Consider the following 27,627-nt stretch of genomic DNA (forward strand, 5'->3'; position numbering starts at 1 on the left):
ATTTGACTTCCTCGCAGAAGTCAACGGAAGCAAACGTCTCAAAGCTCTACCACCCAGATTTTCAACACTCACAACAGTTTAGGGGTCTGAGTAACATTGCAAAGTTAGGTTGACAGTTTTTGAATATATTTTCCACCTTTTATTTCTGTCTGTATCATCCACTATAAAAGAATGACAAAAGACCTCCACCCATCCAAACTGGACTGCTGTCCAAGCTTTATGAAACGATCAGTGAAAAAGTTGAAGCATTTCAGCCAGCCCCTTGACGGCAGCAACGTGACCCATCTTCCCTCAGTCACAGGTCCTTCCAGAACTGGAAGGGCAGGAAGAGTCTTGGGAACACATCTGGCACTTGATTCATCCAGCCCAGGCTGCCGCCAGCTGCATCCTGGTGCTGGAGAGGCTGTTCATTTAGTACACATTCACAGAGGAACGCATGGTGCAGTGAGAACAGTTATTTGAGCCATTAAGAGGCCGACTACATACATACCTTTAGAAACAGTCATCTGTCATATACCCCAAAAGCCCCACAGAAACCTGGAGAAAATATATCTTAATCTCTGATAGGTATTTTAGCCAGCAGTCAGTTTAATATGACAGCATTGTGTCTAAAAATGCTAATTAAAAATAAGTTGCTTTGGTTAGCATTTAAGACTTTCCCATTTAATAAAAGACTTTATTTTTGTAAAGAATTTTGAATACATATAAATTGTGAATTTCAACCTTGAATTTCAAGTGCCTATTTTACTAAACTAAGAACAAAACATTGGCGTTACGGGTGGAGGGCATCAGCCACAATTTGGTATCGCTACTGAAGCTGAGGCCTCATCTTTAGGCCCCCAAAGCACTTGCAGTGGTTGAAGATCTAAAGGACATTTTTGGGGCAGGGCAGAGGCGGTGAAGCAGGAAGGCAGAGCTGCATCACGGGAAGCAGCAGCATCAGCAGCGGGCTCAGGAGGGCAGGAGAGCCTGGCAAGACGAAGAGGAGGAGACAGGTCCCGCTTTCCCTCCCCATTAGCGCTTCCGGAGACCCTGCCCAGGAGCCACCCTATTCTCCAGACCTTCCCATTTCCAGGAGGAAAAAGACAAACAAGAGGGCGGCATGAGGACTACAGCACCTGAAGGCAGCGGGACACAGCAAGGTCAGGCCAGCGGCAGCTCCTCGCAGCACCCCACTCCCACCTGACCACGTCTCCTCCTGGGCTCCACATCCCTGCTCACTGCCTGCCCCACCACCCCTCCACGCAGGGAGCACTCTGGAGCAAAATGAGATAAAAAATAAGGAAAAAAAAAGACCTGCGTTGCATTTTTCATAATGATAGAATTTATAAGCCGAAACTTAGTACTGATTTCTACTCATCACTTAGTTTTTCTTTGTTGCTGACTTTATATTTTCTACATAGGATAAGTACTCTGCAATAATAATTTCTTCATCTTCTAGAGTTGAGTCAAGATAATCTTCTTCATGTTCTGGAATATCTTCCAGTATCTCATTGACAGCCTCTGTCTCCATATCTTCATCAGTTGAGGCACTAGATGTACCTGCGATGGAGAAGTGTGGTAACAAGTGAGTTAAGGAAAAAGAAAGAAAATTCCACGGAAAGACTGAACTGACCCACAGGAGCCTCGGCTACACCTTGCCTGGCTACACCTTGCCTGGCCACGCCATCCGAGAAGCCGTGCCGTGGACATCTGGGAAGCCCGTCTGAATCCCCACATCAGCCTAGGAGAAGTCGTACCCTCCACCTGGCAGCTGCCACTTGAGCTGAACACTCTGCCCCACCTGGTATTCAGAGCCCTCAGACCTACCTGCAGAATCGGACGGGGACGTGGATGGTGATGGTGAAGAATCTTCCACCGAGAGCTGCAGGTCGGGAGGGAGACTTCCTCCATTGAGAGCGAGGGTCTGGGCTGCCAGCTGGACATTCCCCCTGAACACTTTCAGGGCCGCTCTGGCTGCCGCCGCGTCGAAGCCCATGTACACCAGCTGGGAGGGCACAGGGGGTGGGCACTGCCGACGGGTCTCAGCTACATGGAGCTGACACGCGTCCAACACTCCTGTCCCCTCCACGCAGAGCTGGGAGAGCCTTCTCTTAGAGGGAGTGTGTCTTAAAAACCCGCTGCACGCGTGCACCGCTGGCCTTCCTGCACTGTGTGCACGTGAGGCAACTTGGCAAGGAACGAGGCAGACTTGAGCCAGCTATGTCAGTGCCCAGGCAGCCCAGAAAGGCTGCCAGCTCATGGGCTGAGAGAAAGCGCTGTCTGTACAAACCCAGTGGCCAGTACCTTCAGTTCAGTGCCCCCGTGTAGCAGGTAGACTGCTGTGAAGGGGGGCAAACGTGGACAGAGTCACCATAGTGATGTCCTCTTGGGTCACGGGCAGGGAAAGGGACCGACAGGAACGGTAGCTGATGCGTGAAGTGGTGTGTGTGAAAGAGAGCCTGAAGAAAACCTTCCAGCCGCTTCCTTGTGTTTCCCACCCTGAAGGGAACACCTCGTGTTCTGCGTCCACCCGCTGTGGCCGCTGCACGCTAGGCCGCCCCCTGCGGTGGGCCGACGTCTCACCTGGAGTCCAGGGAACCAAGGCTCCGGCCCTGTCCTGCCGCCAGCCTCGTCACCCCAGCCAACCCCACACGAGGTTGCCCAGGCAGAGAGGACGCAAATGCACTTTCACTCACCTGGTCAATGTTCTCCTGAGAAGGACTTTCTTGATGCTTGTTGGTTTCAGGATCTGAGTCATTTAACAACCACATCCGAGGGTTACTGAGAAGAATCTGAAAACGTACAGGACGCGCCTTTACTCATCAGCAGCACCTGCTCGCTCACTCTGGCAGAGACCGAGCACCTGTATGTGCTGGGCAGACACAGCTGGAGGACACACAAACAGGTGGATATTGTGGGGAATCAGGCTGAGGGCACTAGGGGAGCAGAAAAAAGGGGACCCCTAACCAGGCCGGTGCCTGGGAGGCTGCTGTTCAAAGAAGGTTCCTGCCAAAGGTCATGTCCAAGTTGAGGTGTGAAGGATGTTGTTCATCCTTCAGGCAAAAAGATTGCTTCTGAGGAAGCAGGAAAGGATTCGGTAGAGTGGATAGGAGGAGGATTCCAAGAAAACAGGTTTGTTAGAGCTGAGCCTCTGGGGCGACAAGGTCATAAGAAGCTATAAACAGAAAGCTATAAGCTGTAAACAGCAATCCAGGGCTGTGCAGTGCAGTTTCTCTTTGGAAGGGTCATGTTGCAGACTTAAAACCTCAAGGAGAGCAGAGTTCTCTGGACCCTTGATTTTGCTGTCACATGATACTTAACCTTAAAAGCCCTGTTGGGGAATTTCCCTTTTAACATTAAATATTTCTGTATTGATCAAATGTATTTACGTATTATTTGTATAATTAAAAACTATTTTTGAGCTCCATCAGCCCCTTCACATATTCAGAATTTTCTGGTTCTTTATTTCTCCAAAAAACCAAATTAGATATTCAAATAACATTTTTGAACTAAAAATATATATATATACACACATATATGTGAAAATTCAGCTGACCCTTGAACAACACAGGCTGGGGGCGCTGACCCCCGTCGCAGTGAAAATCCACGTATAACTTACCACAGGCCCTCCCTCCGTATCCACGGTTGTTCCACATCCGTGGAATGAGCAATACTGTACAGCATTTACTGCTGAAAAAATCCATGTATAAATGGACCCACGTAGTTTGAACCCATGTTGTTCAAGGGTCAACTGCAGTGACAAATGGGGACTTTTGCAGAATGGGACGGGAGGTCCTGAGAATAAAAGGCAAAGGCAGGTCAGGCCCCGCTGCCAGCAGGATCCAGTGTGAACTCCCGAGCAGGGCCAACAGGATGACACTGCCCAGCTCGTTCCCGCCTACCCGTCCAGCCCCGTCTCTGGCCACTCCCCACCCCCCACGGCCCCACCTCCAGCAAGCACAGAACCAAGACCTCAGCAGGCCCGGGGCTCAACTTCCCCAGGGGCTCGTCTTCACCCTTCACGCTGCCCCTGCATCTGCCCAGAGCGCTTCTCCTCAGCCTGCAGTTCCCTCACGACTCAGCTTGCAGTCCCTGCTCCCCCATCTGCTGTGCTCCCATACGGCAGCCCTCACCCCATTGTGCTCTGTGTCTGTCTCCCCGCTAGCCCGTGGGCTCCCAGGGCAGACGTCACCTCCCGCTTCACCTGCTGAGATTCAGCACAGCACCTGCCTGGTTAGTATCCAATCTGCTCCCTGAACAAACACTGGAAAGCATGCAGACCCAGGCAGAGCTACTACTAATCTGGACTCCAACCTGTTTAGTCACCTCTGAGGATTTATTTAAAATACCCCTTTGCCAACAATATCCTGTTGACTAAGTAAAAGAATAAAAGTAGATAGTCAAATAAAATACTGTAATTCAAAAATATTGTACTAAAACTTTAATCACCTTTCTTTCCTTCCGTGTTACTGTTAAACTCCTCCTTTGCAAACAGAAACCTCACACAAAGTTCCTGCCCTGGGAGCCCTGCCGAACTGCGGGTGGGCACTGAGGTGGGGCTCATCCTTCTGGCTCTGCTACTGGGTTGGAGCAAGAGAGCTCTGACCCTCGGATCCACACCAGAAACGGGGAGGAAAGCCTGCAGCAGTGAGGCCCCGGGCTTCACCGAAGGACAAGGGAACATCGGAGCGGAGGGGGCCGGGGCCGGGGCGGGCTCACCTTCAGGGCCTCCTCCAGGTTCCCGACCGCCTGGTGGAGAGCCTGCTTGGCTGCATGCGTGGAGTAGCCCATTTCTTTCAAATAGTTTATGTTCTCCAGGCGGCGTCTCTTCTTCTCTCTCTCCTCCTTCCTTATTTGGTCCAATTCCTTAAGGAAAGTAGCAGAGTCACTGAGTTTGGAATTGAGAGTTTGTCAAAAGCCTTCTCAGTCTCTGGTCTGTAGGATTCTGGGGGGTCACCAGGCAAAGTGAAAACCAAGAGGTGAGGTGACCTCCACCTGCCCCGCCCAGCCAACAGCATGTGGGCCACCAGGGCAGAGACTGTGCACTGTGCCGCTCCTGGGGTGGCCCAGCGGGAGCCAGAGACCTGAGTCCAGCGAGGGAAGACAGCGTCACAGTTACCACCATGTGGTGCCAGAACAGGCCACTGGGAACTAGCGAGCGCACCACTGCCATCCCACAGACAGGTGGACGGACCTTCTCCTAGGGAGGGGGTGACAGAGCTTCCTGCGTGGGTGGGAGAGATTCTCAGCCTCTGAGGAATCACCTGGGATCTTGGTGAAATGTGACTGAATGTGGGGACCATGGAGGGGGTGAGGGGGATGAGTGGTTCCTGGGTGGCGCCAAAGCTGCTGATCCCACCTTTCTGGGTAGCAAGGACCTTAGGTGCCTCCTAGGGCCTATTAGTCCATTTAAAACCTCCAGAATGCTCGAGGTCAGGTGTCAAAGGTCACCTAATCCTGTGGTTCTTGACCCTGAATCTCTGAGGTGCCTGGTGTTGCTGCCAGAGCCTGAGAAAGGCCGCAGAAGGGTCGGTCTCCTCCCCTCCCTGCCCCAACCTAATGAGAGTTCTGAATTCATTCTGAAAACAAGTATCATTTTAAAAGGATTTTTGCTGCTTAAAAAAAACAAAAACAAAAAACACTAAAGTTCAAAAGCCACTAATTCAGTCCAACCTCATCATTTTGCCAATGACAAGACAGAACTCTCTCAAGACTGTTAAGTGACATGGTTAAGGTTGTCACCGACAGTGTAGCTGGGATGAAGGTTTCTGCACATTCTAGAGACGGTCAGCCCTCGCCCCAACACAGGGAGGACAGCACGAAAAACAGCCTTTTCTCCTCTGATGTGTCTACTCCTACCTCCGTGACTCCGCCCAGGGTCCCCTCTACACTCATCAGCAAGAACATGGCCTCGTCTCTCAGGAGAAGAAAGGAACCCTCACCATGGAACCAAACATTCCCAGTTGGTAGGACTAGGCAGATGGAATGACTGCCCAGAACATTTCCAAGCATGAAGACAACCTCAGGCTGTAATGTCTGTGGTTATTTACAACACTTACCTGTGAGCAACCTGGGCAGCTCTGCTGGCCAGCTCCCGGGCCCCTCGACTTCATCTGGCCCGCTGTCTGCACCCCCTGCATCTCTAACTGCCCCCTAGCGGCCAGTCTCCCCAACTCCAACCCCTTCTGCACATGTTGTGGGCTTTATCATCTCACCCACCTACTCACAAGCCACAGCGGCCGCTTCCCCCACCCAGTCAAGCTCCACCTCCCAGGCCCCAGCTCCATCAAGCTGACCTTACCTGCTTCACCACAAAAATCAGAGGTCAGCAAAACTATTCCGTATCACTCACATTTCGACTTTTATTCACATACACATCCCGTGTAAAATGCCTTTACCCTGTCCCATCCTCTGCTTTCAATTCCAGAAATTTCCAGTTTCTTCCACTTCTATTTCAAAAGGCTAAGACGCAGAAGTAACACTCAAGCAGAGAAAGATGCTGCCGGCCGGTAGACACAGGACTCAGGCACTATCTAACTCTGAGCTGACACAAAGCTGGGGCCTCAAAGAACACTTTTTCTTTGATTATAAATGTCTAAGTCAGTTTTCTTTTAATCATGTGTATATACATAAGGAAATTATTTTCTGACACTTCCCTTTATTCTAGAAAGAATTAGGAAAATAAATCAAAGAAACGACAGTGAGTATTGCACTGAAATATTTTATGGCCACAGTAGGGTCAAACCTCATGAGAGAGAACTGGGTTCCAAAGTCAGGGCTGATGGCTACATATGGTCAGAACAGGCAGTGAGCACCTCTCAGGAAGCTGCCACGCTGACTCTCACGACCCCTAAATACTTCAGCACTGTAAGTGACCCTGGTTTCTTTAGTCTGTTTCTTTCTGCCAGATGAGAGACTGGCCTGTGCTCAGGGCCATGATGTACAAAAAAGACAAACTTTCAGGATCACATATTACCCTTAGTCAGTGAGACGCTCAAACCCAGAGCGCTGGGAACTGAGAGGCAGCAGACTCCCCAGAGCCCATGTTCTGTGGGTCGTGGAGCTGGCCTTCCCACCGGCCACCAGCCCTCCCTAGGGTGTTGGAGGCCACCCAGCTCCCCGAGTAGGCCCTGGCCAGCCTAAGCTAAGGAGACAGACCCAGGCCTGTCGGGTCTTGCGTTCCTCTGGCCACAGAGACTGGCTCAAAGGCAGCCAATCAGTGAGCAGCTCAGACGTCTGAGGCTTCTGGGCCCCTGACTGTGCCCTCATTGCGATGGGATGACACCGATAACACAGAGGAGGCAGGAGACAGAAACCAGGAACTCAGGGACAGGGCGAAGCCCTACTGATCAACTAACCCAAGACCCAGCCCACCTCTGGGCTCTTTACAATTTAGGCCAGTAAATTCCTTCCCCACCCTTTTATTGGGTGTTTAAGCCAGTTTGATTGGACTTCTTGTTGCCTTCAACCAAAGGCATCCTAACTACACATCAACTGGGTCAAGAGTGAACAGGGTCAACTGCACTCCACACTGTTGTTTTTATTTTCTCTGAGGGCTTTTGGCTTAATTCATGAAATGCACATCTAATAGGACTCCACTGTTTTTTTTAAAAATTTACTTTTGCTGCTTATAAAGTAAGGAAGTGAAGTGGTAACTTTTACCACTTGTAACATCTCTTGACTTTACAGAAACTTCTGTAAAAACTCAGAATGCTATTCTCTGATGGAACACAGAAAATGGGACACAGAGAAAATCACAGTTCAGGTTTTACCACTGATTGAACTATGACCCCAGAGAAGCAACCTCTGAGCCTGTTTTCCTCATTTTAAAAACTAGCATATCAGATGTGGTACCTTTCCTTCCAACTCCAAAGCTCTGAAGTTTTTTTTAACTGTACTTATTTCTAATTGTTTTAAATGATTACAGTTTTGCACCTTTGCTTTCATAACATAATGTTAATTGTTCCTATGACCTGACTCCTGTTTCTAGGCTAGATGACATCCTGAGTGGTAACAATGGCCCCACGGAAAACACAGCCCCTTTAAAATGGTTTCCAGAAATATGCTATGGTAAGAGAGGAAATATCATTTGGATAATGGTACCTATGAGCTACCTGACACCAGAGCAAGAATAAAACTAAGGAAACTGCACTGTCTGAACACTGATGCAATTAAAAAAGACACGTTTTTCTCCTGACTTCCCAGTCCGAAGTGATAAAGCGCTCCTTGCTAATAATACGTACTGCGGAACTGTCTTTTTCTATTCTTTCAGATCCGAGAGCTAAGGCGCTTCTGAAAAACCTTACTATTGCCTCAAGTTTCACACCTACTCAAAAGTACAGGCCAAGCCCACATGAAGGTACCTCTCTGCGGTTGGTGATGTGGGCAGCTGCATGGTCCACGTTCCCGTCACATGCCCTCAGGCCCAGCCGAGCTTCCTGGGCAGTAAATCCCAGCTGCAACAAATTGTGAACTTTTGATGGATCAATATACAGCTCCTTAAAGAGCTGACGTGCCTACAGACAGGGAAAAAAAATACAAGAATCATGCAATGATAACAACATGAAAGCTTAACACAAAGCTAGTCTGAAGGAAACTGAACTGCATCCAATATGAATTAGGGTGTGTCAGATTTTAGATAAAAACTCTAAATGTGGCCTATCATCAACTAGGACAAGTGCGAACAGACAACACTCTGCTCACGTGACTTATATGAAACATAATATGAGAAAAACAGGGGCTGGTATCCATTACCACCTCCTTTTTTGTAATAAAATCCCCTGAATTTGAGCTGTGCACCTGGCATTTCTCACTCTCCCTCACAGCTGGATGTAGCCAGATGGTGAAGTCTAGGCCACTGGCATTTCCTGGAAATGATGGGCAACTCCTGGGTCATCTCTCTAAAGAGAGATGGATGCTCTCTCTTGCCCCCTCTGCCGGCTGGAAGAGGCAATGACAGGAGCTGCCTTGGCTGCCACACCAGCTGCTCCACTGCCCTGGCTGCTCACTTCTACAGCTCGATGAGAGAATCAGAAACTTCTAGCCAATGAAAGGCACTGCCTTTTTGAGGTTTCTTTATGACAGCATCTTGCCTGTACTCTAATAAATGCGAATATGTGTCTGGGATTTGTGAAGGAGAGGGAGATGTATGTATGTTCCTCACAAGTCACACATTATTGAGTTTTATAAGATACTTAACTTCCAGGGATAAAAAAAAGGAAGTGAGAATGCTTACAACTTTGGAGCATTCATTTTTCCTACCTTGTTGAGATATTCACAAGCCTCTTCACCATTTCCACTGTGATAATTTCGGATACCCTGAAGCAAGTAAAGTCTTAAAAACAAGACCTTCTCTTTTCCACAATTTCCCTAAAATTAGTGGAGGGGGGAAAAGGATAAAACTGTCTTATTTTCCATTACATGTCTATAATACTCACATTTGTAATTCCCTTTATCCCCAAGGGGTAAAATGGCATTACTAAAATGCTTTTAACTCCACTACTGCCAATGGTAAAAGCTAAGACCCCAGGGAACACTGACATCCCCTGCCCCAAACAGAACACCTGTCTCCAGACACCCAGGACAGTGGCTCTTCTGGTCAATGGGGAAGCCTGCAAAAACCCAAAGCAAGAACATCTTATGTTGTCCTGCAATCCCCAAGCAGAATTCTGATGACCTGTGGAAATCACCTGAGAAATCACCTCACTCATGTGAACTGTCAGTGTTCAAAATATCTGTGTTCTGCATTTAAATTGTTCATCAGAGTCTACTGAACACAGTCACCAGCTCTCTTGGTCAAGGTGATCAGTCGGATTCTGTGACTAGAAAACTGTGTTCCTCTGGGCCAAACACTGCACAGACCAGAGTAACAGCGTGACTTATAAAATGTTTAACAATCCCTTAGAACACAGCTTTTAAAAAGCACACTGCATGCTACTATCAAAACAAATTACCTTTTGGCAACAGCCTAAATACTTTAACAAGAATAAACCCAAATTCCAGGAATGGGCTCAATAATACATAAAACAAATTACAGCAACATACTTTTATGTGGACCAGTCTCTGATGATTTTCTCCATAGCAATTTTTAAAGCATTTCTGGGCCATGTTTAATTTTTTCTCTGCATCTTCAAGGCATTCCAGCTGTCCCAAGCGGAAGTAGCACCACACTATATCCAGCTGGAGCACTGCGTAGTTATCCACCGTATCCAGCAGTTCTCTGCAGCACTCGCTGCCGGAGACAGAGGAAATGACATCACTGACAAGCAGCATTAAAAACCTTTTTGTGAATGGCTGGAATTTTTTCCAGCTTTTGGTACATTTTGAAAGACTACTCTAAAACAGAGATCCCAATGTTTATGAAGGGAACTATACTTATAATCTGAATCCTTCTCATGGGAAAAAAAAAAAAGCAGTTAGGACTCAGGAATAGCAGCTCAACACCACCTGCCCTGTGAGGGGGAGAGACAGACACACTTGTGTGCGCACACACACTCACACACACCCTTGCTATGTTGGGATAGAGGCTTGGCAGGAAGTAAAATTGAGGTCACTGTGTCAGAATCCCTCAGGAAACATGGGGAGACCACGCTTTAATGTAGTGGTTTCCAACACCAACTGCAAATTAGAATCACCTGGATGTGAAGAATTTTTTTCCCCCCTTTTCCTTTTTTTTTTCTTTTTAAAGAAACAGTGATGCTGGGACTCCACTAGATCAATTACAACTGAAACCTTTGGGGGCAGGGCCTGGATGTTGTATTTCTAAAATCTCCCTAGGTGATTCTAATGGACAGTCAAAGTTGAGAACCAAGGCTTTTAAGGCACACCAAAAACAAAAAAGACCCCACTACTTACTATGAATGCCTCAATGATGCAGACTCTGACAAGGCATTCACATCCAATCACAGTCAAGCAGGGAGGAAAAGCAACCCAGGAAAGTGCCAGGCTCTGGGGCCTCGCTGATCTGGGGGCCCAGGTGCAGGCTGCACCCAGGTACAGAGAAAGGCAGAGGAAAGAAAAGGCAATGGAATGTCCACAGAGATGGACATCAAGATTATTTATCTTGATTTTAAACTGTAATTATGTTAGATATTCATAATGCAAATCCAGATCTGAAGTTCCAACTCTTCAATAAGAAAGTAAACGCCTGTAACTGTGCACTCCACATGAACTTTAAAGATCTCATCTGTGCGCTTTCACTTGGTAGTCTACTGAAAATAAGACCCTCTTGTATAAAACTATGAAACCTACATGCCTTCAAGCTTCCCATCTTTCCCATCAAAATCCATTTGGGGGAAGAAAAAAAGAAGAAAGAAAAACCAAAAGAGATCTGATTCTATCAGTCCCACTTTAGAGCAGAAGTCTCCCAAGTGGAGGAGTGCCTGACCCAGGGGATGCCACTGGGCACAAGAACAACCTATCAGAGCAGGACTTCCATTCTGTTTGTTGTAGATTTCCTTGAGCATTTCCAGTCTTTGTGAAGGTTTTATAACGTACACACCATATGTTACACACACAGGTGTCTGACCAGGCAAGGGGCACTTTCTCTGAATCTTCCGCTTAGCCTGAGAACTTGACACTGAGGGGAGAAGGAGAAGTTCGTGGACTGTAGTCCAGGTGAGATTTTCTGATCCACCTTTAGACACCTTCTGTTTCTGGGAGAGAAGACTACCCTGCCATTCCTGGGAAAGCGGTGGACGTCTCTGCCACGGTTCTCAGTCCTATACATGTGAATAGCCTCAAGGAACAAGAGCAAGGACAGAAACTGCCTCCTTTCACTCAAAAATAAAATCATACAATTCTAATCCTTAATTGACTGCCTGTGCAGCCAAAAACAAAAACATAGGCACAGGTTATTAAGAGGTCCATTTCATTCTTTCAGTGTCAAAAATTATATTTTTCATTCATATATATACCTATAAAAAAGATCATGAAACTACCTGTATATAATAATTTTGGAACTGTGGGACTATATTTGAATCTGATCGCGTCACTCAGGAAAAAAATGTAAAGCCTTGAATAAAACTGTGTCTAAGAGTGTATTTTTATTGATATTGCTTTAGTAGCTTTAATATTCAATAGCCAATAAATTTTCATGTTAAAAACAAATGTTAATGAAAATCAATGTACAGTTATTTAAACAAAATATGCTGAGCCTAGCTTTAGAAAAATTAAATCCCATTTGGGTTTAAGTCATTTATTTAACAGAAATTTACTATATTTGCCTGAGGAATTATAAATTTTTATATAAAATAAAGATATTAATTTCAAGAAAGGTAAGAGAAGCTTAGGTATCTGCTTTTTTTTTTTTTAAGAATGGTTGGCTAAAAAGCCATTTTTGGTTTTATTACTGGCCTTAAGACACTGGATTGTGTGTAGTTTTTTTCACATTTCTCGTACTTGGGCTTAAGAAATATTACTGAGCGCTGTTAAAAACACGTTACTTGAAAACAATGTAACCCTTTCAAGGCTTAATTTTAAGCTTTGTTAGGTAGGACCAGGGCAGCCTTTAAGACAAAATTAGCCCTACTACCTAGGCAATACCCCGCTGAACTCTGTCCGGCGCCCGGTGATCACACAGGTCTCCACTCTGGCTGTGGGAACACTCTGCTTCTCTCAGGTGGTGCCTTCCCAGCCTCGGGGGGCTTCCTCCCATAGCAGAGTGCAGGGCACCCTCTGAGGCTCCCTGAGGTAGCCTCTCCTTTCACCTCTTTGGCCTCCCTGGATTCCCCGGATTCCGAGTTCCATCTCCAACGCAGGGGGCTCTGCCTCGGTTTCTCTTCCCTGCACTGAGCCTGGAAACTGCATGCCATGAGCTAATGTAATTCACAGGGTTCCCCTCATTTGTTTCTCCACCTCTGGGATCACTGTCCTACATCGCCAGAAAAACCACTGTTTTCATACATTTTTGCCCAGTTTTTCAGCTGCTGCAGGTGAGAGGGTAAATCCAGTCCCTGTTACTCCATCTTGGCCAAAAGCAACACCCCCACTTCGAGTTTTAAATAGGTAGACAAACTACTCCCAGTCATACTGCACACCACACCCCAAGATGCACAGCAGAAAGCTGTGATACAGCCTTTAGCCTACGTGGAGAAGGCAGGAAAAACACCAAGTAGGAGAGGAGACAGAGCAACGGAAGTTTCCTCACCTCCACTGCTGACCTGCAGTAGAGATGACCTCCTTTATGAAGAGAGGGGACTCACACAAAAATTATGCTAGTAAACTGTCCTGAATAAACAGATCCCCAGGGGGGAGAAATCACTTTCTACTTAAAAAAGCACTGACAATTATTATTGGATTATTATGTCTACTACCCACTGAACAAGTGAACACACTGTGAACTGAAAATGTAGTTACTTTTATTCAGGGGTTCCAAGGCCTGAAAATGATTTCAAGCATTTGTCCAGGGTAATAAGATTGAGAAAGTTTTGAAAAAAATAAAATAAAATAAAATAAAAAGACTGAGAAAGGCTCATTCAGACAAATCAAGATCAACTGTGTCTTGATAACTGCTAAAGCTGGATTATAAGTATATGCATTAGTCTCTATTTTTATATAATTTTGAAATTTTCCATATTAAGAAATTAGAAGCAATTATGGAAAGGAATAAAAAATGTACCTGAATTTTAAGGACCTAACTTACAGCCTGCACTACGTGCAGCAGAAGAGAATAAAACTGACCCGCAGAAAGCAGAGACAAAGGGTCCGAAAACTGGAGCAGCATGAAGCCCTTGTTCTGGTTACTTCTGGCTTCACCCCCTCCTCTCAAATATTTTAGACAGTAAACCCCCCTTTCTGCTTTAATTTAATTTTGTTCACCTACAGGTGCTGCCAAACTATAAATACTTGCATTTACTTTCTTGAAGCATACAGTACATACTATTCCTCAAAATGGAAAAGAAAGTTAACACTAAAGGTTTGACCATTTTCAAATATCAAGTCTATTTTTCAAATATTTCATCTGCCTGAATCCGGAACCATTTCCTATTAAGAGGAACCTGGAGTCCTTGGGAAACTGCTGGCTGCTGCTCTGGGGCAGGAAATGTCCAGGATGAGTCTGGAACCTGGGCACCAGAGAGCAGAGACTACCACAACTACCCAGATCAGGTCACAGGGAGGCAGGACCACCTGCCAGCCGAAGATGCCGATTTAGGCACTGAGGTTTGAAACACATCAAATGTGTTAAAACCCATGAGCTCATACTGATACTTTAAAAAAAAAAAAGTAAGGGAAACCCCACCAGTGACATCATCTTTGGACGATGCTAGGGAAGCAACTCATTTATTCTGAAAACAAGAAAATAAGGAGAAAGACACAAGCATTTTATCTGTCTCTCTGTACAAATTGTACCTCAGGAGAACCAAACAGCTGATGGGGAAAAATATGCTTCAAAAGAATTTGATGGGGACTGTATAACGGCTAGTTCAGGCTGACAACACACCACAGGAAACACATATGACATTCTACACGACAATAAAACAAGTGCATATGTTTATAAAATTTCTTACAGGGAAGAGAGATCAATTACAAATATGATGGGAAGAAGAAGTTCACAAATTGTTCTACACTGTAACTACTCTTCGACATTAACCGCCTTAGGTGAAAACCTAAAGTCTGAAGCATACGGGGGTGGGGAGGGTGCTGTGTATAACTGCCTTCTTTCTTAAAACTGGCAGTCACCAAGTACAAAAGTGCCTACCAGAAATATTTGTCAGCATCCAACAGGCACGGCAGGGCTATTCCATATTCTTTTCTTTTCAGGAAAGCTCTGCCCTTCTCATGATATCCCATTGCTAACATAAGGGCCTAGGAAAAAATAAAGATTAAAAAAAAAATCACTTTAAACTATAAGACAAATTATATTAAAGTATATTACATCTACCTGCACCCCAATGTTCACAGCAGCACTATTTACAATAGCCAAGACATGGAAACAACCTAAATGTCTATTGACAGATGACTGGATAAAGAAACTGTGATATAGTTATACAATGGAATACTATTTAGCCATAAAATGACAACATAATGCCATTTGCAGCAACATGGATGTCCCTAGAGAATGTCATTCTAAGTGAAGTAAGCCAGAAAGAGAAAGAAAAATACCATATGAGATCGCTCATATGTGGAATCTAAAAAAAAAAAGACAACAAATGAGCTTAAATATAAAAGAGAAACAGACTCACAGACATAGAATACAAACTTATGGTTGCCAGGGGGGAGAGGGTGGGAAGGGACAGACTGGGAGTTCGAGATTTGTAGATACTGACCGGTATATACAGAATAGGTAAGTAAGTTTATACTGCATAGCACAGGGAAATACATTCAAGATCCTGTAGTGGCTCACAGTGAAAAAGAATATGAAAATGAATATATGTATATTTGTGTATGACTGAAAAATGGTGCTGTACACCAGAAACTGACACAACATTGTAAACTGACTATAACTTAATTTTAAAAAAAAAGTATATTAAGTCTAAAGAAATCAAATAATGTAAAAACAGACAAATGAACAAACAAGAACCCAAGATCACAGCTAAATCTAAAAGCCAAAATTAAGAAAAACAGAATTAAAGCTTCATTTCATTTAAACACTGAAACCAGTAACTCAATTTAACGTGGCTGATACGGTCATAACCAGCACCAGTCGCTTTGTTTTCATCAGTTTATTTCAGTATCTGCTGGTCTAGATCTATTGCTAGTATTCTGTAAGACTAACCACATAAAAACACAGCCAGTAATGACTGTATCTTTTTAAAAGAGCATTCATTTTACTTTCTAGTCTTAATTAGGTTTTCTCTCAAGTATTTGTCAACTGTAGTATTTCTAAAACAATTTTTTAAAGGTGATCCAAATTTTTTTGAAGTTCATTAGTATTTTTAGATTTGAATTTTTATGTAATTCAATTTGTAAAGGTTTTTCAAAAATATCTAAATGTCATCATTTAATCTAAGAATATGACATTTGCAGCAGGCAAATAACTGCCACTGAAAAAAAATCAACTGAATGACAATTACAAAGTTCGCTTATTACAAATTAACTTTAAATTCTTCATTTTAAACAATATAATTCATAAAGTAAAACCTACTCAGAAATGTCCTTTAAAGACCTAAAAATTAAAATTAACTTGGCCCACAGTCATTAGAGCTTCTGATGTAAGAAGCTATGGGGCTCTAGCTCAGAGACTGATTTCATGAGCCAAACTGTAGATGCTGCTAAAGACCCCCTCAGATACGTTCAAAGGTAAAACCACTTCCCCACTTATTCCAAATTAAAGAATGAGGCTGTGGGGAGACACGGAAGAGACGGCAGAATCACCTGTCATATTTTTCCCAAACTGCACAGACCCCTACCGTGCCCCCTGTTCTGAACCATCCCTTAGGGAACGCAGGCCTCGAGTAAAATGAGCTACACCAAAACAAGCACCGCCACAGGAAGCCTCTGCCACAGACAGCGAGGCCCTGCCGTCCTGAACTACTGCACTGAAAGCCGCAGGGTGAGCCGGCCGGACACAGCGTCCATCATATGGTGACACTCTCTGTTTATGAGCTAGAGACAGAAAACTCTTTCTAATCTAATATTTATATAACATTCGAAGACAAAGTAACTAGAAAACCACTTCTGTTCTGACAGCAAATAGAAGAACAAGCCATACATTTCTTACAGTACTTACTTTTCTTTCTGATGGAGGGATTCTGATTGATCTGCCTGTCTGGTTAGCTATGTCCAAGTACGGTGTGGTTTCTGGATCCACCACCATCTCAGCTGCAACAAAACCAAAAGGAACTCCATTAACTCAATGTTAAAAAGCCATGATGGTGACATTAAAAATATTAGACTGTTGGTGAAGAAGAGCCAACAAGAAATGTGATCCCTCCTCGCCCCGCCCCGTGTGAGTGATGCGCGGCCACCTCCAAGAACCTGCGCAAGGGAAGGAGTCTGAAGCCCTGTGTACCTCTCTCTGCCAGTATCTCCAGCCCTCTCTTAGTCCTCTGAATTCTTTTTTCTTTTAGTTTGGCTTCACATTGCTCTTCTTCTTCAACCTGGGTGTTTTTTCTCGCATCCTCTTCAGACTGCTTCAATTCGAGCACCATAGCTTTTACATTGTGAGTCACTCCTTGATCCTCGAGTGTTTCTCCTGTAAACATCAGAAACACATTATAAAAAGTTATTAAATTTACTGGGGAAGAGATCAACCTCTATGTTAAATGGCTTCCTTAAACCTGCATTAGCACTTGCAAACCACCATGCCACATAATTGGTAAGAATATGTTTGCTTTGTTGTTTTGGGGGGGGGGAATTAGGTTTTTATTTATTTATCCTTAATGGAGGTACTGGGGATTGAACTCAAGACCTTGCACATGCTAGGCATGCACTCTACAACTGAGCTATACCCTCCCCTCAAGAATATATTTAAACCTAGTTGTTTAACTATGATATTATTAAGTACTGGTTAAAATCAGACAGTGAAAATGGACTAAATTAATCCTTTCCAATATTCTTATTATAAGTTCAAATCAAAGCAATCATTGTTTCAGCATCTACTACAAAGGCACGGTGCTGGGTAATACAGAAGGAAAATGAGAAAGTCCCATACACAAACCCTCCCACCCTCTAGCTGGAGATGTGATAACCCAATTCCCAGCAATGGACTAGAAGTCAGAGAGCAGCAGTGCAGTGTGAGAGGTAATTTATTGAAGGAGGTGAAAACAAACACCTCGGATTCCACCCCTTTTTAACTCTGTGGCCCTGAGTAAACCATTTATCTTCCAGGACCCTGTGTCCTCATACATAAAATGGAAATAAAGACAGAGGCAGAAGTCAATGAAAGAGAATGAAAGAGAGTATTAACAAAATCAAAAGCTGGCTCTATGAAAAAATTAATCAAATATACAAACCGAACAAAAATTAGGTCAAAGATGAAAATAAACAACAAATAAAATGAAAAAGGGTAAACACAGATCACAAACATTATAAAATAACAAAATGATATTATGAGCTATAAACATAGTCTGAACACATTTCTGGAAATCTCTAGTTGGATATACGTACATATATATATATTTGAGAAACCTGACAACCATTCTAACATTTATACTGAAAAGTAAAGATCTTCCAATAGTCAGGCCACCTTGATAAAGAAAAGCCAACAAGGGGACTCATCTTACTAGATTTTAAAACTACAACAAAGACAGTAATTTTTAAAAATTAAAAAAAAAAAACTTCTATGGTTCTGGCTCAGGAATAAACCTACAAGTAAATGGAAAGAACAGAAAGTACAGAAACAGAGCCCTAATAAAAGGGACACCAAAAATCAAGGTGGAAAGTGCAAGTTTAGTAAGGGATATTGGAAGAAAAATAAAGCTGGATCCTATCTTCTATATTTAGAGGGGGTCTCTGAGTAGATTGAAGACCTCATACAAGAAAACTCAGAAGACTATGAGGTTGGGGAAAGAACTTAAAATACAAACAATAAAGTGAAGAACTGATGGATTTGATAACAAGAAAACCAATCGCTCATATGTGGAATCTAAAAAACAAACAAACAAACAAAGCATAAATACAGAACAGAAATAGACTCATAGACATAGAATACAGACTTGTGGTTGCCAAGGGGGTGGGGGGTGGGAAGAGATAGACTGGGATTTCAAAATTGTAGAATAGATAAACAAGATTATACTGTATAGCACAGGGAAATATATATAAGATCTTATGGTAGCTCACAGAGAAAGGAATGTGACAATGAATATATGTATGTTCATGTATAATTGAAAAATTGTGCTCTACACTGGAATTTGACACAACATTGTAAAATGATTATAAATCAATAAAAAATGTTAAAAAAAATAAATAAAGTTGGAACAATAACAACAAAAAAAAGCCAAGAAAATCAAGGACTTCTGCCCAATGAAGGACATCAGAAACAGAATTAACAGAGAGGAGATGGCAAACAGTGAAAAGGTATCTATGGTTTCTAAACAATAACAGGAAATGGCCAGAAGTGATGCTGGAACGGAAGACTGGGCTAGACTGTGAAGGCTGCATCACATCGGGCTGGGATGTGAACGTGATTCTCTGTAGGCCACTGGAACCTACTGGAAACCAGACTACAGAGCAGGCCTGAACTAGCTACCTAGCAGCTACCTAGCTACCTGGTCTCCCAAGTCCATTCATGTCTCTTTCAAATCCATTCCCCTACTGCAGCCAAAGTGATCTCTGAAACACAAATATAATTCTGTGCTGCTTCCCGGCATCAATGGCTTCCCACCTCTCTCAAGAACCACTGTAATACTGAGTAAGGCTCATCAATCCGGGGTTTCTCAGCAGCACTACTGACATCGTGGGCTGGGTATGTCTACTGCGGGGACTGTTCTGTGCCCTGCGTGATGGTCAGCAGTGCCCCTGGCCTCTTCCCATCAACTGTCAGGAGCTACCTCCCCGGCCTCCGGCAGCCAATTCCGCGTACTTCGCCATAACATACCTAGTTGAAGTTGTTTCTTATTTATGACAATTTTGATATAATTTTCTTGAAATCCAAAAGTTTCAGCTATTCTGTAAAAATAAACCAGAAAACTGTAGGTAAACAAATTTGTTACTTACTATCCACTAAATGGATTTTAATCATGATAGCTATTTTACACTTTTCTCTCAGAAACACCCAGTATTCCAGTTTAGTGTCTCACAAACATTACTTCGGATAACGCCAGCTTACTAGATGGTTGTTTTGAAACTGTGTCAGAGACAATGTCCTTTTGAAAACTATCTGTTTTACTACTTGATTCCTCACGAAGTGGAGACCACTGGTGCTGTGTATCCATTCCAACAGGGCCTAGCTGCACGGCAGAAGAAAATCCATTCTCTATACCTTCTGCGGTCCCCCTGGAGGAGCCCATAATAGGGGTGGGTGTGGCATACAGTCTTCTGCTCATTGTGTGTTGAATGAATGATGCTTCCTGAATCCATCCCTAACAGCCCTGATGTAGACCAAAGAAGAAAATGAGAAAAATCAGCTTAAGAAATACCAACTAGCTCGCCATGGAGGTACTCAAAACACTTACCATTTAAAAATATACAAGTAGATGAAATAACTGACCAAGGTCTCAAAAGTCAGATTGTCACTAGTATGTGACAGGCAGGTATTTTTTCTTTTTACAGATAGGTCAACAGCCGGAAATTGGCTGAAATACTTCACTGAACATCACAGTAAGCTATCAGCGCACTAAGGAATAAAATTCAAAATGAATGACTTGGCCTGTATCAGGCTGTCTCCCATTTATGGCACTCACTCATCAATTCAAACATGTATCAAGTACATGCATCCAGAGTTCCCACCTGATCTCCTGCTACACCAGGAAGTGAAGAAGACTGGTACAGGCTTGAGTTCTCACTCTGCCTTGAATGGCCAGCATGAGCCTGAAGAAGCCCTTTAGCCTCAAAGCTGCAATTTTCCCTTCGATACAGTGACGATGACCATACCTGCCCCTCCTCTCATAGGACAGCCAGGGAGGATCAAATAAGCAGGTGTAAAAGAGAACACTGGGGCACAGGGCACACAGATACTTACTTAGATCTCAGTTCTCTGCCAGTGATGTGCAGTCGGGTTTCCAACAAGTTTTTCCTATCCTAAAATAAGACAGACAAAATCCAGTTGAATGTGACACTTTTGGGAGCTGTTATTCTGCCCATAAAACCAGAACGGCTGATATCAGACGATGGAAATGGATAAGGACTGAAATGATGCCCACCTAGTGGAGAAGGTACTGAACCTACCCTGACACGTGCTGACCCTGTGACCCGGGAGTCCACAGCGGGCAGCAGTGCTGCGGCACCACAGGCAGGGTGTCAGCCTCTGGGGGGCAGTCAGCTGCTCCGGCGGGTTAGTCACCTGTCTACTCAAGGGAGCTGGCCTCTGCTCCACGAGGCCCTAGCCCACTACCTCCCGCACTAAGGCCCTCAGTGAGCAAGAGACAGTCCCTTCACCACCCCCACCGCACCCACTGAGGAAGGAGCGGCAAGACATGATTTTGGTACCTTTCTTTCTCCGTGGCTGCGCTTAAGAAAAATGTGTGGGATCACTAGGGACCATGAGACCACGCAAATCATCTGCTCGGATTCCATACTCACCAATCAGCTTTCTGACTGGTGGTCTGGTTTCCCAGGTACTTGATACTAGCAAAGAGGAGTCCTGTATATGTAAGGTCCTTTAAATTCATGAACTGGCATTCTGAGATAGATACATACATGCTTTTCTTTTATTCATAAAGCTCTTTATTTTTCCTAGGAATTTTTAACAGCTTTATAAAGATGGAATTTATACACCTTAAAGTTACCTGTTTAAAATGTAAGAGTCAATGGTTTCTAATGTATTTACAGTGTCATACAACCATTAGCATAATCAAATCTCAGAACGTTTTCACGACCTCCCCCGCAACCAAACATATCCACACCTTCTATTCCCCCTCCCTCCTCCCCAACCCCTGCCCATGAATCAACCATGAATCTATTTGCTCTCTATGGATTCGCCTAGTCTAGATATTTCATATTAAGTGGAACCATACTATGCAGCCTTCTGTGTCTCATTTCTTTCACGTTTTTGAGGTTCATTCACAGTGCGGAGTATCAGTACTTCATTCCTTTTTACGGCTGAATAATATTCACTGTCTGGGTGCCGCCCACTTACCCGCTGACAGACATATGGGTTGTTTTCACCTCAGGGCTGCTATAAACATTCAAGTTTTTGTGTAGACCTAGTTTTCATTTCTCCCGGAGTAAAGCTGCTGGGTCACATGGTAACTCTGATACACATATTTTAATTTCTTCTGAGAATAATTAACATTGATCAGTCCTAAGAGGCCAGCCCCCTCTGTGTGGCCTGCCTCAATAACATTTCTGGACTTCAGCTACCGAGGACGTGGCCCTGACACAAGGTGGCCCAGGTCACTGTGGCCCTGCTTGGGCACTCAGCTGACCACCCTCTGACCTCCACCAGCATAGGGAAAAAGACGAATTCCTTTGTGACACGTCCTACTGCACACAGTTTTGGGAAACCTGAAATCACCTTTTATTCCCTATTTCTGCTGAATGTTCATTCAAATTCGAGAAAAGGTAAGACTGCAATGCACAGCTCTATGAAGTCTGGAGGTCAGACCACCTTGTAAATGTTCCAGTTTAAGAATCCATAAAATTAACTTATAAGTTCATAAATATTCAACATGTAAAATAACTTAAAAGAATTTTACCTTTGGATTGTAACTTCAAAAAGAACCCACAATTTATCTGATCACATCACTAAATTAACTAAGCACTAGTAACTGTAAATTTGGTGAAGTTACTCACTCTTTTTAATCGCGAGGGTAAAAAGACTTCAATTGTAGCAATTCCTGTGGTTTTATAGTGTTCATTTCCTGTGCCACGCTCGATTGCTTTGCAACGTATTTCTTCTATTATCTTTTCTACTTCATTTTCACAACATTCTAGCTTGTCAGAGTACTTCTTAGCAAGGTCCTATGAAGAAAAATTTAAAAACATCAATATAGAAGCAACATACAGACCAGTGCTTGCAAGACTCTAAGGCAAAAAACCCTGATGGGGTGGTGATCACCCACATTATCGTGAAATCTAGACTGTGGCTTGACACCTTGAGAGGTGTAGAGTTTAAAGAGGATCCAGGAGAAAATAAAAACTATAAAGGACAGGAAAACAGGCCCAACAGAGAAAGTGAAACAACTGGGATTACTCTGGGGGAAAAGAAAGGTGGGCTATGACTTATGTGTTTGCAGTATATACAAAATTATTTTAAAGAATAGTGAACTGTTCAACACCCCTACAGGGTGGTGGCAAAAAACAAAAACCAAAAAACAAAAAAACACCAGAGAAAACATTCTAATTTTTCTAACTCGTGAGAACAAGTCAGGCTAGATGATGGTGGAAGTAAATATTTATAATAGAGGAGATGTTCATGATATATATAAAGTTACAAAGCAGATCAGAGTACTTTATTTTTAAAATGATATGATATTTTTAAAAAATAATCAATCACACATGAAAAGACTGAAAGAATACACCAAAAATACAAAATATGCATTTTTAAAAAGCCTTGTATCTTTTCATTAAGTATATAGTATTTTTTTAAACCCAAAAGTACATATTATTTTTATTTCCAGAAAACAAAAAAGTTTTTCAATAAAATACTTAAAAAAAACTTTCTATAATTCTCTAGGAAACACAGTTACCTAGTGAAGATTTTTTTATCCCCTCTCCTGACACCAACCAATTCTGATACCAACTGGATGTGCTACAACTCAGTTCAATTCTGCTACTAACGATCTGGAGTTAGCACATTTCAGGGACCAGATACCAGGTCCCTGAGTTACTCACACTTCCGTCTGACTTGGTTATAAAGTTGAGGATTCCTATAACCCCCGCCCCTCAGGTACAGGAATTTGCTAGAACAACTCAACAGAACTCAGAAAAATGCTCTTCTAATTGTTCATTATAAAGGACACAAGTGAACACCTAGATAAAGAGGTATGTATGGCCAAGTCTGGAAGGGTCCAGAGGGCAGGAGCTTCTGCCCCTGTGGAGCTGGGGTATGCCACTCTGGTGCATGGCTGTGTCTGCCAATCTGGAAGCTCCCGATAGCCATCATTTAAGGGTGTTTATGGAGGTTCCATTACGTAGGCATGACTGATTAAGTCACTGACAACTGGTAAGTAACTCAATCTCCAGCCCTCTGCCCTTCCCAGAGATTGGAGGATAGGGCTGAAAGTTCCAAGCTTCTAACCAAAGTTTGGTCTTTTAGGCAACCAGCCCCATCCTGAAGCAATCTCTGAGAGCTGCCTCATTAGGACAAAAGATGATTCTATCAACTTGCCACTCAGGAAGTTCCAAGGGTTTTAGGAGCCAGGAACTGGGGACAAAAAATAGCTTTATTATCCCACACCTAGCTTCTGAGCCAAGAGATTATAACCAGCAAATTAAGAAGAAAGGTCACAAGGTGGGTTGCAAAAACAAAAAGTGAGTCTTGTCAGGAACGGGAGAGACAGGAAAACTCTGCAGCTGATACAGCTGTCACCTCCCAAGTGTATCACTATGTCAAAACACGAGACAATTTGATGCCCTCGTGACAATCCTTAGTCCCTGATAAATGTTATACCATTTTATCTCAGTATACTCAGACTGAGAAAGCAGAGAAGTAGATTCTAGGATATTCCAATATAATAGATTTCTATCAAAAATGATTAATGTAATGTCCCTCTGCTTAGAAAGGCAGGCAAACTTCAATTTCTAGAAAATTCACTCATGTAAAATAATGCCATTTCTGACGATACCATAAAAAACTGAGATGTAATTACTAGGAAAATATTTTTGGAAAAATGAAGAGATAGCTGTAGTGTACACAAAGCTGGGGGAGGGCAGCAACTGTTTCATAGCAGACCACCCTAGCAAGGAGGGCTGAGAGCTGACCAGGATGCTAACCTTGAACATGTAACATACTAACCATCTGGCATTGGTACTGCTCCACCAGCAGGAACACCCTGATTAATAATTTTATGTAACACTGTGAAGGTATCAGAAATGGTATATGCCAAAATGATCAGATAACATTCTCATGTGAATAAAATCTTATTAAACAAAAATAAGCTTGCCAACTCCTAGTAAAATGTGAGAACCTACTTATCACTAATGTTTCAGGTTATGCCAAAAGTTTACATGATTGTGCCTGGCAATTTCTGGTGACTTCTCCTTATTTTCCAAGGAGACTTATAACACTGCTAGTTATTAATGTCTTAAAGGAAAAATACCTTCAGTGCCAAACCAACTTCTTTATTTTCATTTGTATATGGAGGTTTCCAAAGTTGAATTCTGTCTTCCCTTAAAAACTGAGTCAATTTTGCTTGGAGATACTTCTTTTGTGCCATCCTTGAAAGCAAAACAGTACATCAATGATAGCCCATGCCACATTTCAAAGAGTTTTACAACTCGCCTAACACACTGATGTATTTTGTAGAGTAAGCAGAGCTCTCCTCCACTCCTCCTTCTCTAGTTTAATCTAAATTACTTTTAGATTGGGTTTTATCCAGCTCCAGACTTCTCTAAAAGATACATATTTCATATAGACTGAAACATATTATACATCCAATTATATATATCACATAAAATATGTATTTCAAAGTTGCTAATAAGTACCAAAGTTTATTACTCTTTTCTATTTCTTAACGTGCTATTATTCTCTGACCTAGGAGAAAAGATAAAATAAGAGAAAGAGAAATCCCTAAAGTAGTGAACTTTTATATGCAACTCAACACAGAGCTTATCAATTCTCTTGCATGCTGGCTATTTTAACACAAAAGACCAATCACCCTGGTCAATAAACATAAAGAAAAGCTAGCTTGAACCATGAACTATCAATAATAAGTATTCTCTATATCTGAACTTTTAAAATTAAAAATTTAGCATTTATAATACTAGAAAAGTTTTGCATGACATTTTGTGATAAAAGCAGATCTACATACACTATTCAAATCAATGATGGTTGGATTATCATTTTATAGCTGGGAAAACAGAGGCCCAAGTTTGTAAAATGACTCAGCCACGTTCACACTACTAGGCAGCACTGTAACTAGCACTGGGACTGCTGCCTGCAGCATGGGACCACTGGATCCCGCATCCCATCACAAAACCCCTTGCTGCCCCTCTGTCCTGGGTACTAACTATTCTCTCCCAAAGAAGCACACACAGCGATGGAGCCATCTATTCATCCTTCACTAGCACAGCAACTCAAAGGGCTGAGTGAGGCTGCTAGGGACATAAAACAGCTGACAGGGGAGTGCAGCCAAATCAGACAAGCAGTAAGAAAAGGAAAAGGGTATTAGCTTCTGAAGGATGAAGACAAGTACCAGAGAGTGAAAAAATATGTAACAGTTAATATAACAAAGATAAGTAACTAACTTTCTTTTTTCTATTCAGGGCCCGTATTCCACATTCCCCAAAACTCAATTCACCTGATTTTCAAATCAAGTTTGATAACAAGTGTATTCCATAAGCAAGTGTTTTAAAAGTTCAAATCTATTTTATATCAATTTGGGGACAAGAAAGAGGGTAATCAGGATGGGGGGGGAGGGTAAGGGATAAAGTAATAAATACATCAAAGAGGGAGCTGTGTGCCTCCAGGTAACCTATGAAAGAAACCCAGATTTTCAAGCACTGCTTCTCACACAGGAAACAGTACTTATGGGCATTAGCTTTTCAAACACAAATAACTTACATGACCACTACACAAAGTTAGCTCCCTACTCATAAATGTTCAGAAACTCTGACTAAAGTACTACTTGAGGAGGGGGAGGAGGAGGGGTAACTATTTCATGGGCCATTTACTGAAGCCACGCTATCTGGAAGGCTGAATGCACAGCCCTCGGCCATTCCATCCAAGTAACTACCTGACCAAAGTCTCAGACGGTTTCCTAAACTTAGTGTGTGGCCCACACTCCACCCACCAGCAAATAAATAGCTAGGAGGGTCTATGTCCCACCACTTAATGTTTGAAAAAAAGATTAAACCACAGTCTTGAAACTTAACAAAACTTCAGTTACAGACAAAAAAAAATTGGCGAGGATACACACTTTAAATCAAATCAGAAGGGGAAAAGGTTTAATAAATCAATTTTCGATTTTAATTGGATAACTGAAAGGTTCATGCGTGCCATACAATGTTTAGCATCACAGCTCCCCCTTCTCCCCAAAGCAGAAATTCATTAATCCTACTGCTCTAAACTGAAAGTGAAAGGGTATAAACGACTCCTTTAAAATTTCGCTTTCACTTTTGTAAAGACTCGATCAACGCTACTTTTATCCAGGGCCTTTCAAATATATACATATATATTCAAAATACGTGAAATTCTCTTAGGCAGACTAATACAAGAATCTTGTACTAAAACATAAGTGTCTGGGAAGGAGCTGAGAAATACAGAATCAGACTGTCAAGGCTGGAGAAAATAAACAGTGATTTCTCATTAAACAGCAAAGAAAATCTGTCTTTGATTGCAAATAAATCCCAAATGGCATATCTGGAATAACAATGTTATGATTCAAGTTTTCTGTATGGCTAATTAGATTAATTTTAAAATATACACAAATTTTTCTGTCTCTCCTCAAAAACAATATTCAATGTTTTTAAAAAATACCCACCACCCCCGCCCAGCCCAGAGCAAACCTAGGGCCCGGCGAACGGCCGGCTTGTGCCGAAGTCCCGGCCCGCCGCCCCGGTCCCGGCCGAGCCTCCCCTCAGGGCGCCCATCGCCCGCCGCTGCGGTCGCGCCCGACCCGCGCGGGGTGGCGTCCGGGTCGCGCCGGAAGATCCAGGGGGCCGAGCCGCGCCGCTAAGACCCGGGTTAGGAACTGAACGCTCCGCCACTGCCTCCTCACCTGCGCCACCGCCGCGCCAGCCCCGACCCGCCGAGTGCCCGGATGCGGCGGCAGCCGCCGTTTATTTTCTTTCCGGGTGAGACCGGCCCCGCCCCCGCCGCCGCGGCCCCGCCCCGCCCCGCCCTGCCCCCGCGCGGCCCTGAAGGAGGGTTGTGGGCGGGACCAAGAAGAGAGCTGGCGGGGTGTGGATATATGGTCGGGGGAAAGCGGGGCGGGTGAGGGGCGG

At 43.5% G+C, this 27,627-nt stretch overlaps 1 protein-coding gene across 1 annotated transcript; it reads right to left on the reverse strand.

Moving 5' to 3' along the window:
• Window positions 1-124: 124 nt before the first annotated feature.
• NUB1 (negative regulator of ubiquitin like proteins 1) lies at window positions 125-27,558 on the reverse strand. Its single transcript, XM_074366739.1, has 15 exons — window positions 27,402-27,558; window positions 24,783-24,900; window positions 22,315-22,482; window positions 20,543-20,601; window positions 19,460-19,530; window positions 16,934-17,116; window positions 16,652-16,743; window positions 14,681-14,787; window positions 10,027-10,213; window positions 9,244-9,351; window positions 8,346-8,498; window positions 4,702-4,848; window positions 2,679-2,774; window positions 1,810-1,987; window positions 125-1,542 (listed from the first exon to the last, which is right to left on the reverse strand). Exons 2-15 carry the CDS (start codon window positions 24,897-24,899, stop codon window positions 1,364-1,366), a joined length of 1,845 nt encoding a protein of 614 aa, XP_074222840.1. The 5' UTR covers window position 24,900; window positions 27,402-27,558; the 3' UTR covers window positions 125-1,363.
• Between the last annotated feature and the right edge of the window lie 69 nt (window positions 27,559-27,627).

This window comes from Camelus bactrianus, chromosome 7 (assembly GCF_048773025.1).
Source record: "Camelus bactrianus isolate YW-2024 breed Bactrian camel chromosome 7, ASM4877302v1, whole genome shotgun sequence".
NCBI classification, from domain to species: domain Eukaryota; kingdom Metazoa; phylum Chordata; class Mammalia; order Artiodactyla; family Camelidae; genus Camelus; species Camelus bactrianus.